This window comes from Hemitrygon akajei, chromosome 17 (assembly GCF_048418815.1).
Source record: "Hemitrygon akajei chromosome 17, sHemAka1.3, whole genome shotgun sequence".
Taxonomy (NCBI): domain Eukaryota; kingdom Metazoa; phylum Chordata; class Chondrichthyes; order Myliobatiformes; family Dasyatidae; genus Hemitrygon; species Hemitrygon akajei.
The window spans coordinates 65,593,392-65,607,228 of NC_133140.1; the positions used below are offsets into that span (position 1 = coordinate 65,593,392).

At 38.9% G+C, this 13,837-nt stretch overlaps 1 protein-coding gene across 1 annotated transcript in view; it reads left to right on the forward strand.

Moving 5' to 3' along the window:
- The window catches only part of cdh13 (cadherin 13, H-cadherin (heart)), a 1,114,993-nt gene that overhangs the window by 172,302 nt on the left and 928,854 nt on the right, over positions 1–13,837 (forward strand). Inside the window, exon 2 of the mRNA XM_073070318.1 lies at positions 9,630–9,741. Coding sequence (XP_072926419.1) covers positions 9,630–9,741 — 112 coding nt within the window. The remainder of the gene's footprint in view (positions 1–9,629; positions 9,742–13,837) is intronic.

Sequence of the window (13,837 nt, forward strand, 5' to 3'; positions counted from 1 at the left end):
AGTCTGTGCTGATTAGAAATAACATCTCCTCCTTGCTGGCAATCAACACTGGTGTACCTCAAGGATGTGTGTTTAGTCACCTGCTCTACTCTCTCTACACCCATGACTGTGTGGCCCGGCACAGCTCAAACGCCATCCATCAATATGCTGATAACATAACTACAGTTAGCAGAATTTCAGATGGTGACGAGGAGGTGTACAGGAGTGAGATAGATCAGCTGGTTGAGTGATATTGCAGCAACAACCTTGCACTCAACATCAGTAAGACCAAGGAATTGAGAGAGTACAGAGGAGATTTACTAGAATGTTACCGTGGTTTCAGCACCTAAGTTACAGGGAAAGTTTGAATAAGTTAGGTCTTTATTCTTTGGAGCGTAGAAGGTTGAGGGGGGACTTGATAGACGTATTTAGAATTATGAGGAGGATAGATAGAGTTGATGTTGATAGGCTTTTTCCATTGGGAGTAGTGGAGATTCAAACAAGAAAACATTGGTTGAGAGTTAGGGGGCAAAAGTTCAGGAGTAACACGAGGGGGAATTTCTTTACTCAGAGAGTGGTAGCTGTGTGGAATGAGCTTCCAGTAGAAGCGGTAGAGGCAATTTCGATATTGTCATTTAAAGTAAAATTGGATAGCTATATGGACAGGAAAGGAATGGAGGGTTATGGGCTGAGTGCAGGTCGGTGGGACTAGGTGAGAGTAAGCGTTCAGCATGGACTAGAAGGGCCAAGATGGCCTGTTTCCATTCTGTAATTATTATATGGTTATATGATTATGGACTTCACTAAGGATAAGTTGAAGAAACATACACCAGTCCTCATCAAGGGATCTGAAGTGGAAAGGATGAGCAATTTCAATTTCCTGGGTGTCAACATCTGAGCATCTATCTAAGGCTCAGCATATTGATGCAATTACAAAGAAGGCATGACAGTGGCTATATTTCATTAGGAGTTTGAGGAGACTTGGTATGTCACTAAAGATACTCGCAAATTTCTACAGATGTACCATGGACAGCATGCTAACTGTTTGTATCACATCCGGTATGAAGTGGCCACTGCACAGGATCAGAAAAGCTCCAGAAGGTTGTAAACTTAGCCAGTTCCATCATGGACACTGGCCTCCCCAGTGTCTACGACATCTTCAAAAAGTGATGCCACAGAAAGGCAGCATCCTTTAAGGACCCCCATCAACCAGGACTTGCCTTCTTCTTATTGTTACCATCAAGGAGAAGGTACAGGAGCCTGAAGACACACTCAATGTTTCAAGAACAGATTCTTCTCCCCTGCCTTCAGATTTCTGAGTGGACAATGAACCCATGAACACTTCCTCAGAACTTTTTCCCTCTCTTTTTGCACTACTTAATTTATTTTTTTATCTATACTTTTTATTGTAATTTATAGCTTAATTACTATGTATTGCAATATACTGCTGAAAAAAAATCATGACATATGCCAGTGATATTAATTCCAATTCTGATTGTTCAAAAGGGTGGTGAATCTTTGGCATTCTCTATCTCAAAGGCTTGTGGAGGCGCGATCATTTGAGAAATTTAAAGACAAAGTAGATAATTCAATGATCTTTAAAATTTTTTAGCACTTAGTGAAACTGGCACAGAGAAGGAAGTGAGGCCTGTGCAGATCAGCCAGGGTCCAATTGAATTGGGGCAGGATTTATGGGTTGATGGTCTACTCCTCTCTTCCATTGTTCTTGTTCTTCTTCTGTTTATTTATTCCAACGAGTGTTATGGGCCTGATTCGATCTGTCAGCCCAGTGCAGGAAAAGTTCACTTCTTCCCTGAAATCACATCTTTTCTTACATATGGTGGGGAAAAACTGTATTTGATGCTCCAAGTGCAGCCTTACCAGCATCTTGTAAAAATTGAATATTAACTCCTGACTACCGCACCTGCTTGCTAACATTTTGTAATTCATATTATGACTAACACAACACACTTTTGTATTCTCTGTATTGTAGTATTTTGTAGTCTTACTTAATTTAAATAATGTTTACTTTCCTTCTTCCCAAAGTATTTTCTAACATTTTCTTTTATACTCGAACTGTCAACTTTTCCCACTTACACCTAGATACTTCTGGTTGTGTTCTCTTTGCAGCTTGACAACCCATCTCATCAAATCTGCTGATAATACGCGTTATAGTATACTTGATCCACAGAGATGAATGGGGACACACAGCACAAAGTCACGGATATAATTTCACAGATGTAGACAGTCTCCCCCTCCCACAGTATAGCATAAAGTATGCACATGCATGTACAGACGTACATGAAGCCTATTGCCACCCACTGCTTACTGGTGCTTGAAGTGACAGCATCTTAATCAGAGCAATAAATACAATTTTGTTCTTGCAATATAAATGGGAATCCCACTGAGCTTAAAGAATTCAGCTTGAAAGCTATATTTAGGTGAGGATTTTTAACCTACCTTGAATATCAAGGAATAAAATACAATGAATTTTAAAGTAGTGGCTGCAACCTCTACCAGCAAGGCTGTACCAATAAATATGCCTGAAACTGCATGACCATTCTAGTGCAATTTTATAGAAAAGATTTGATAAATGGCTCACTGAAGGTGTTAGTTAGGAATTGTCAAATTAAGGCAAATTACTATGCCTGTAGAAATATTTGAACATGAATGGGCTATAGATGCTGTACCATCAATCTGTTTATAACTAGTAATTCAGAGGCCTGGACTAATGATCTGGAAACAAGTTCAAATCCCTCTGTGACAGCTAGGAAATTCAAATTTATTCAATTAAGTAAATCGGAAATAAAAAGAAATTGGTAACATTAAATGAAATTACCAGACTTGAAACCCCACGTGGTTCTCAGTGTCCTTTATAGAAGGACATCCATCCCACCAATATGCAACTTCTGATTTGCAGAAATGTATTGAATGCCTTTTGAACTAATGTAGAAATCCCAACAAAGGTTTGTGAACTTTGTCAGTTCTTTTGAGCAACACAAAATGTTGGAGGAATTCAGCAAGTCAGGCAGCATCTATGGAAATGAATATATAGTTGACATTTTTGGGCTGAGTCTCTTCATCAGGACTGGAAAGGAAGGGGGACAAAGACAGAATGAGAAAGTGGTTGGGGGGGGGGAAGGAATGCAAGCTAGAAGTTGATAGCTGAAGCCACGTGGGTGGGAGAGGGTGATGAAGTACGAAGCTAGGTGGTGATCAGTGAAAAAGGTAAAAGGCTGGAGAAGAAGGAATCTGATAGGAGTGGAGAGTGGACCATGGGAGAAAAGGAAGAAGAAGGAGCCCTAGGGGGAGGTGATGGGGAAGAGAGGGAAAGAGGAGGTAAGGGGGGTGGCAGAGTGAGGAAATGAAGAGGGAAAAAGGAGGGGGAAAAATTACCGCAAGTTCGAGAAATCAATATTCATGGTATCCAGTTGGAGGCTACTCAGACGGAATATAAAATACTGCTCTTCCAACCTGAGAGTGGCCTTTTCATGGAGGACAAGAACCAATAGGTTGGAAAAGGAATAGAGATAGGAATTAAAATGGTTGGCCATCGGAAAATGCTGCTTTTTGCGGATAGAGCAAAGGTAATTAACAAAGCGATCTCCAATCTAAGTCAGGTCTCACCAGTGTAGAGGAGATCACATCAGGAGCATTGGATACGGTAGACATCCCCTTTGGATTCACAGATGAAGTGTTGCCTTACCTGAAAGGACTGTTTTGGACCTACATTAGATGTGAGGAAGGAGGTGTTGCACTTCTACTTGCAGCGGTAAGTGCCAGAAGGATGATTAGTGGGGAGAGATGAATGGACAAGGGAACCATGGAGCAAGCAAGGGCGGATGGGAGGTAAATACACAGTTGCTGTTAGGGTATATTGAAGATGGTGGAAGTTGTGGAGAATGATGTGCTGGATATGGAGGCTTATGCATGGTAGGTGAGGTCAAGAGGAACTCAAAAGTTCAAAGTAAAATTACACATATTTCACCACATACAACCCTGAGATTTCATTTTCCTGTGGGTATACTTAGCATATCTATAGAATAGTACCTATAAGCAGGATCAATGAACAACAAACTGTGCAAATGCAGATATAAATAAATAGCAATAAGTAATGAGGGCATGAATTAACAATATAAGAGTTAAACATTGAATGTAGTCAGAATCAGATTTATTTTCACCGGCATGTGACATGAAATCTGTTAATTTCGCAGCAGCACGTCAATGCAATACATAATATAGAAGAGAAAAAAAACATAATAATGAATAAAACAAAAATAATAATAAATAAAGTAAATCAGTTTGAAGAGTGATAAGAAATATTTATGCCATACATTCCAGGCAATGATCTTTTTCAGTAACTAAATTACAAATCATTAGCCATTTGCCATTGAGTGGCATTGTTACTGCTGAGTGGACCAAAAATAACGTTGCTGGATGGCGTGAGAGGGCTTAACATTAACCAGATACGTTGGAATTGAGTGTCCTGAGATGTGATTCACCCTTTGATTTCCCGATGCCTTTCCACCAATTACAGGATGCAAGTAACAGAATACTGTTCACTTAGCTGGATGAGTACAGCTCTAATAACCCTCAAGAAACTCAGTGCCATCCAGAGCAAAGCGGCAAATTAATGCCACAAGCCATCCACCATTCAACACTCCCCCCCCCCCCCTACAGTGCATCATGGGAGTATTGTGTACTATCTTGAAGTAGTAAGATTTCTGGAATATTAAGAAGTAAACGTATGGTGATCAGCCAAGGAAGTAGAGATTAGGCCAAGATTAGTTCTGCCATAATAACCAAATAATAGGACAAGCTCAAGGGATGGCCCACTCCTAGTTCACGTGTTTCCTATGCCCTTAGTTAAAATTCCATTGCAGAACTTTATCAAGGCTTCCTGGGCAACACACACCAAACCTCGAAGTGCCAACTACCTAGAACCTCAAGGACAATAGCACTGGAACATTCTATACCTGGAGCCGCCCTTCCAAATCACCATTCTCTTATCTTGGAACCATACTGTCATCTATTCATCTTCGCTGGGTCAAATTGCTGAAAATTCCTATCCAGCAACAACCTGGGACTCACCAAATAGTCTGAAGTCATTTCATGGAGTGATTAACCATCACCTTTACAGAAGAACTGCGGTTGGGAAATCAGTGATGGTCCTGCTGGTGAAAAATTAATCTCAGAGTCGTACATGGTGGCAGATATCTACCTTGATATTAAATTTACTTTGAACTTTGTTAATCTCATCCTGATGTATAAAGCTCAGGATATTATTGGAACATGATGAAAAAAAACATATTCCAATGATGAATAGTGTTGGTTAATCATCCTTAGAATAAATGGTTCTCAAAAAAAAGAATGTATTGACATGGCAGATCGTAGGGATAGCATGTTTTTGTAAAGCTCAGTTACTTTTATTTTGTTAGCTGACTGTTCATTACAATTTGAATACCATGCTTTATCTCAAACAAAGTGAGTGAGTGAACATGCAATCAAATGGACCTCAAACCTGTTCATATCCTTTTACAGAGACTGCATTCTCTGAAAAAGAAAATGTATAATGAGTTATACTTCGACCTGTCTTGTGTTGTTAGTAAATGTGGTTACCATTTGCTTTCCAAGTTCATTTTAAAACATGAATCCAGATTGTAAGTTGTCTAATGGTATTTCTCCACTAATAGCCTGCCAAATTGAAATGACCCATTTAGTTCTACTCTTAAACCAATCTGCTATCCTTGCTGTTATACTACACTAAACTGCATGAACTTTTAATTTGTTTGCAACAACCTTTTTGTATGTTGCCTTATCAAATGCCTTCTAAAATGTGAGATATACTACTTCTGTTAGTTCCTCCTTGTATAACCTACTAGTTATACCTTCCAAAAAACAACTCTTCGGAATGTTAAATAGAGTTTCCTTTTCATAAAAGGATATATTGACTGTATAATCCTCACCTGTTGCAATATCCTTAATAGTGGACTTTTATGGTTGAAATTAGACTTCTCTATTTTCTCCCCCTCCTCTTTACTCTTTTACCCTTCCTCTCTTTTTTTGAATAGTGTTATTACATTTCCTATATTAAGTTTTCTTTTGGACCTGTTACACATTCAGAGTACTTTAGAAGATCTCCACTAATACATTCAATATCACAGCAGTTTCCTCTTTACATATACCAAGATGCAGACCATCATGCCTGAGAAATCTATTGTCCCTTGCTCTTAATTCCTCTGAACTGTTTCATATAATAATAGCACTGATCTTCTCACTCTTGTAAAGCCCTTGGTTCCTCACTATTTCTGGTATATTTCTTGTGTTTTCTACCATGACAACAGAAATTTCCTTTTATTTTACTATCCCCTTGCTTATTATGAAGTTATTCTCATAATTTTCTTTTGTTTCTTGCTAGTTTATCCTCATATTCTCCCAATGCTTTGGTTTCCAATACCAGTTGCTAAAACCCTCGCATTCTGCAGACTTCCTCAACTTCTTGGCAAAATTCTAATGTTCTTCTTTTATTTATTGCCATCAGTTTATTCATCATGGATTTTCCAAAGAGAATTATAAAATTCTTTTGAATGATATACACTGAGGATCTTGAAATATCTCTTTCTTTGCCGGGGAGCTTATTGATTCAATTTACCAACCTTCCTTCATCAATTTTTTCTTCATGTAATAGGGATGATTTAAGTTCAGAATGTAAGTTTATGAGAGAATTGTAATACCTTTGAACTCAAATCTCCACTGCAGGTAACTCAATGTCCTGCTCAGCCGGTACAATGAAGATCCAGGACAACTGATTGCATCTCTGAAGAGACACGTCATGAAATCTAAAATATTATGAACACAAGAGATTCTGCACATGCTGAAAATCTAGAGTGACACGTACAAAGTGTTAGATGAACTCAGCAAGTCAGGCAGCCTATATGGAAAGGAATAAAAATATCACATTTCTAAACATTGATCTCTTCATATACGATTAATATATCCTGTTTCCCTACATAATGCAAAGTATAAAATAGCTAATATTGGCATTCATTATAAACTCTCATGTTTTAGCACAGAAATTAAATTAAACATGTTATAATCAATGCATTGTGCCAATCAGCCGAATTATGGAAACGTTCAGGCACTTCACAAAAGTGGTAATTGTAAAATAAGTGTTGACTGCTAACTGCACATATAAACAACTTTGTGTACTTGGTTAATTGCCAACAGACACTCTTGGTAGCCATTGCAATGACTGGTTATTTTAAGGTATTCAAGATTGCTCTATTTCAGCTGACCACTCGCACCCCTCTTTACTTCAGTGACACAGCTGTGGAAGTTGCGAGCAGTTTCAAACTCTTGGGAGTGCACATCTCACACAACCTCTCATGGTCCCAAAACACATTATCTAAAAGCAGGAACTCTCACCAATGCCTCTACTGAGCTGAATTATGCACATCTGTGCTCGTGTCATTCCACGGATGTGCATTAGAGAGCATCTAACAAGCTGTGTCACTGTATGGCACGGAAGCTGCCCAGCACATCACTAGCACCAGCCCACTCAACATCAAGGTCATGTATAGAGAAAGGGTTGGTACCATCATGAAAGATCCCACCCAGCCTGCTCATGAACTGTTCATCCTACTCCCAACCGGAAGCAGGTTACAGAACATCTTCAGGACCATCAGCCTCAAACACAAGCACGAGGAAATCTGCAGATGCTGGACATTCAAGCAACACACATAAAATGCTGGTGGAAGGCAGTAGGCCAGGCAGCATCTATAGGGAGAAGCACTGTCGACGTTTCGGTCCGAGACCCTTCGTCAGGACTAACTGAAAGAAAAGACAGTAAGAGATTTGAAAGTGGGGGGGGGGGGGATCCGAAATGATAGGAGAAGACAGGAGGGGGTGGGGTGAAGCTAAGAGCTGGAAAGGTGATTGGCAAAAGGGATACATGGCAGGAGAAGGGAAAGGATCATGGGATGGGAGGCCTAGGGAGAAAGAAAGGAGGAGGGGAGCACCAGAGGGAGATGGAGAACAGGCAAAAAGTGATGGGCAGAGAGAGAGAAAAAAAGGAGGGGGGAACTAAATAAATCAGGGATGGGGTAAGAAGGGGAGGATGGGCATTAACGGAAGTTAGAGAAATCAATGTTCATGCCATCAGGTTGGAGGCTACCCAGATGGAATATAAGGTGTATTTCCTCCAACCTGAGTGTGGCTTCATCTTGACAGTAGAGGAGGCCATGGATAGACATATAAGAATGGGAATGGGATGTGGAATTAAAATGTGTGGCCACTGGGAGATCCTGCTTTCTCTGGCAGACAGGGCGTAGGTGTTCAGCAAAATGGTCTCCCAGTCTGCGTTGGGTCCCAACAATATATAAAAGGCTGCACTGGGAGCACTAGCTACTTCACCTGTGAGTCGGCTGGTGTGGTATACTGCGTCTGCTATACTACTACAGTTAGTCCTGACGAAGGGTCTCGGCCCGAAATGGCAACAGTGCTTCTTCCTATAGATGCTGCCTGGCCTGCTGCGTTCCACCAGCATTTTGTGTGTGTTATTTCATTCTCTTTACACTTTTGCTGGAAATGACATTAAACAATCTTGAATCTTCATTTTGAATCGCTACCATCTGAATGAGGAGTGGAAAGCCTGTTGCACTATAGCTGGCAACATTTCTGGATGATATAATCATGTGATATGAAGTTTGGTTAGAAACTTCACTTGGAAAAGTGTTTTTTAAATGAAATAATTTTGCAGCAATGGCATAAGTTATTTAAATTTATAGTTTACTTGCAAGAATGCTTAACACTCAGTTCCATTGAAGTCAATGTTCTGAGTGTATGTGGCATCAGAAATGTTCTTTCTAATTTTGCATTAAAGCTTAAGGCAAATACTTATTCTGCAAAAATATTAGCTTGTTGAGTACTGGAGCTAAAATTATAGTCTTTTTGTGTTTTTTTAATCAGTAATTTAGACCAATCCTCCATGATCTTGAATGTCTTCAGATTGGATGTATTATTGTTGTACAATCTGGCACCAAATCACTAGTTACATTTATCAGTTTCTACGTTTCTTTTATCTTATACCATAATCAATTTCTATTGCCTTAAAGACTTTTCCCTTTTCCTAGCTTTGATTGAGCACATAGTTGGCACTCATCTACTCAACCTTTTATGGGTACCATCAATCCCTTCATCAGTTCGTATCAGTAGCTCGTTGCTTCTGAATCCTGAAGACCTCAGTGAAATGGGAAACTTTTCCATTCAAGAAAATTTGTATGAATGATTTCCTAAGCATGTTCTACTACAGCTGCTATTTAGGAGCCTTTATTGATATTGAAATACCTGTTGCTGTTAAGATATTATTAATATTCCATGGGTAAAATTAAATGTAGAGATTGTCAATGCAAAGTTTCTGTAATCTCAAGATTTTTTTTGTAAAAATATGTCACATTTAATAAACACAGCTTTTAAAAATATATAGATCAGTGTAAGAAGCTCAGAGATGTTATTGAATTTGATCAGTCAAATTCAAGGCTGGAGAATTTTTGATAACTTTGATATCAGTTCAGTTTAACTGAGACATTATCTGGTGTATATGATATGATTAATTTTGCCAATTCAATTTTTTCTTTGAATCTTCTTCCTAGGTGTTGCTACAAACATTCTCAGTTAGTTCTGACTGCACACCTGGATTCCAGCAGAAGAAATATCAAGTCTTACAGCCCTCAGAATATAAAAAGGACCAGTTCATTTTGAAAGGTAGGCTTTCATTGGTCATCAGGTGATACTGGATCACAAAAGATAGTATAGATATCTCAAATTTGCCCTTGTCTAGGTTTTATCATCATTATCTTAAATTTCTTCTTACATGGTGAGATCTATTTTATTGGATCTGTGAGAAATGTGTTGTTCAACTTGGTGCCTTTCCAAAGGAATAAATTTCATATCACAACTTGAAGCTATTTCTGGTAATATCTGGCAGACTTTGCTTCTCTGACTCTAAGTTAGCTTATGGGTACTGTATGAAAGAAAAGGTGAAATCAGTCTATTTCCTGAATGTGGAAAAATATCACTTCTGATGGGGTGTGATCCTATCTATTAATTCTGTCTCTCTGCTTAATGCAAATACCCATCATAGACAAAGATTTCCAAAAACAGGAATGGATCTTTTGGTTTGGCTATAGAGCCATTTTGAATGGATGATGGGTTAGTTTTCCAAGCTGATTTTAAAGTTCAACTTTCCATTTACCCTATTTGGATAATTACATTCCATGATATTGTGCAATTATAATCTAAAGTACAATTTTCTGTCAAGCATTTTTTAAATTTGGGTTTAAAAGCATTGATGGGATTTTTGAGCAGCATTGCACATTAACCAACCACAGTATAATGGTAAGTGAATAGCACTGTATATTTTTGAAATTGTAATGTAATATCAAGACACTTCAAGTTCTGGAAAAGTACTGAAATTTTTGTGATAGATCTTTTTACAGTTATAAAAACTATACGTTCTTAAAGTTTCCATAGTTGGGGGTGGGGCATAGTGGGGATAAGCTCCCACTACCTATTTAGTTCTCCCAATGTTGAGCGTCTCAAATAGTTTCTGACAACCAAGTCCAGCTACTGGTCTTCACATGTGGCTTAGCTACTAAGCCCTGTGGAACCATTTCTACTGTCAGGAAAAGGGGCAAAGATGGGTTACTGGTGCCTTAAAAACAGTTGCTTTAAACAGATGAAGCTTCTCAGTCATGGTTGACAGCTCATCTAGGAGAGGGAAAACTCTCATCTGAATCCTCTGCTGCCTTGTGGTGATACTCACTCTATGGGGAAAGCTTCAGGAGTAAACCCAGAAGGAAAATCCGGAGTTGGAGTCCCTTAGGCAGTCCTACATTGAGTTCAGTGCTGACTGACTACTCCTGCGACAGCCCTGGTCCCGTTTGGTCTCTCAGGTTCCTTTGGATCCATTTGCTTCATGGAAAGGGGGGGCCTGTGGCATAGACAACAGCTTGTTCTCCATATTGTACTGCCCTGGCTAGTGTACTGGCTTGCGTATCATGTAGACAGCTATGATGCAGTCTCCACGGTCGACCCTGACTCATACAGGGACACCTAGGTCTTTTTGAACATCATTGTTTCACCAGTTGATAACCACTTAAATGCCTTACTTTTCTGTATTGCACTACAAAGTAACTATTTTTCCCTATGTTATTTTGAATTTAGTACTTTCTTGATCATTTGTCTACATGCTTTGAAGCCTGTCTGCAGCCTCCACACAATCCTCTTGATCTTTTCTGCTGGTTTCTTGATTCTGAGTGATTTTTTTTTTTGCTGCTTGTCCACATATGCTGCCTTCCTGAATGTCGTAGATGTTGACAAGGAAGCCACTGCCCAGAGGCTTTACCTCTGCCACAACCACATATCCTTCCAGGGAATTCATTTCCACAGATGCTGTCTGACTTGCTGAGTTCCTCCAGCATTTTATATGTGTTGCTTTGGATTTCCAGTGACTGCAGATTTTCTCTTGCTTATGTTTTACTGCATTCCCTGCAATCTCTCCTATACTATTATGACTTTCTTTACCTGAAATTCCATAACTTCATGTCCTAAAGCTATTGGATTAATTATAACAGTATGTGAATCAAAGCGTCAGAACTAGTTAATCTATCTCACTTACTTACTGCCCTTTACCCTGCTGGCACTTAGGGCAACAATGAATGTCCTCCTCCTCTGTCTGTCCATTCAGTTGCACACAGATATGGAGGGATTCTTCATTGGTGTTTCCGTAACACATTTTTTTTTAGCAGTTAGGATTGTTAGCCCTGAACTGACCTTGGAGAACCAATGGACCACTCTTAGTCTGGCCTCTACCCTTTGACCCGTTTGGCATGGTTCACTCTACCAAGAGCCAAAGCACAAGGCCCTGACTCCAGCTAGCGTAGCTCTCTGGGTCTTTGAGGCACACAAGCCTCCAAACCCCACAACAAGGTTGTGGTCCTCTTGGAGGTTATCTGCCTCAAGGAGAGCTTTATTTTGTACGGCAACTTCATTCATTGAACACTTCAGTTTGCATTAACCTCACTCTCCATTGATGATGCAAGACAAAATATTTATTTTAAGCTTATGTGCTTAGAAATTCATCCTTGGTCAATGGTGCTAAATGTGGTGTATAGTAATGTTAACATCTTGTATCTGCCCCTGAAATTCAATCCACTGAATTCAATGAAATTAATTGAAAAGATGGAGTGCAAAGTCCCGATGTTAGCATGTAGTGTAGCACTCCTGAAAGGGGTGATTTAGGAAGTTTCTGAGTTATCATCATAAAACATTTAAAACTGAGGTTTGAGCACGTTGCCCCAATCTAGAGGATTGACAATTCATGTGAGGTCTGAGTTTTGTGTCCCCGAGAATCGACATTAATATTTAAACTTTATGCTATTTAATTGAAAATTGAAATGTTCCATCTAATATATTTGATAGAGAATGGAAATGAAGATCTCAATTAAATTGGGGTGAATTATTTTTTAAAAAGCAATATTACTGTGGAGCATTTTCAAAGACATTCTTAATATATTTCACTTGTGAATTTGTTGGGGTTGTCTTTTGTGTCCGGTGCTCCCAGTGTGGCCTCCTCTATATTGGTGAGACCCATCATGAATTATGGAACCACTTTGTCGGGCATTGTTGATCTAAAAAAAGCCACTTAAAAAAGATAATACACCTTTGGTGGGCCCAGTAGCCACTGCATTCAAGTTTGCCACCATCTTACTGGAATTTGGACCCATTTTATGTGCTCTTGTTTGTAGTTAATATTTGGCTTTCAACATAACAACTTTAAATTAGTAAATCCAATTTTATCCCTTCACAAAAGCAACAAAAGACTTTGATCTATGAGCCTGAAATTTCCAAGCATAACATCTTGTTCACTGAGGAAAAACCACAGTACCTATAGTAAGTGAAATCTAAGGGCAATGTTATACAAAAAAAAAACAGCTACTTCACAATCTTTGAACAACTGAAGCAATGATTCAGAAAATAAGCTACAGGAGTACAATGCCCACAAGCTTAAATCCTTATTTCTTTAAGATAAGCAAAATTTATGAATAAACTTTATTCAGGCAAGGTACATCTTTGTCTTAATAGTTGAATGAGAATTGTTGTTTAGGATTTTGTGTTATTTCTACATTAATTAAAAAAGGCTTGCTCACTGAACCATTTATCTGAGCCAGCAGGGGATTTATAATAATTTTCAATGCTTAACTCATATAGCATGACTGAAAGTCGAGAGGAATGAATCATCTTTTATGATTGAAAATCACATCTTGTGCTCTCATGATGTGATTTCAATTACAGGAAGAGCAGAAATAACCTCCCCAACCAAGAATTATTCAGAACAGAATTTATACAGAAATCACATCTTCAGATTTCAGTGATTTTTTTTTTCAATGTTCTTTCCCTTTTCCCTTCCCCTCTGCCCTCAGGATGCATGCTACTGATATACAGTAATAGGATTTCTACATTGTTGATAAGATAGAACTAGACTTATCCTTCAAATATGAGACAAGAGAGCGAGTGGTACAGCTTAGATGAATTAGGGCCATTGTGGATGTGTGCACCAGTCAGCTTCTGTGATAGCCCTCTATATGCACACTGTCTTTGCAGAGATTTACTGGAAAGTGCACGGGAAATTCCATTTCCTTTCCTGCCATTATACCAGGGTTCAGAGGCATATTTTGCTTTCTTTGAATTCAACTAAATGACCTTAAATGGGAGTCAGACTTGAAGCTGGTTGTAGCTTTAACTTCAAGAGATCCCCATTAAGTTTGAATGTCTGCATATTTTCTTTAAGGACACTTGG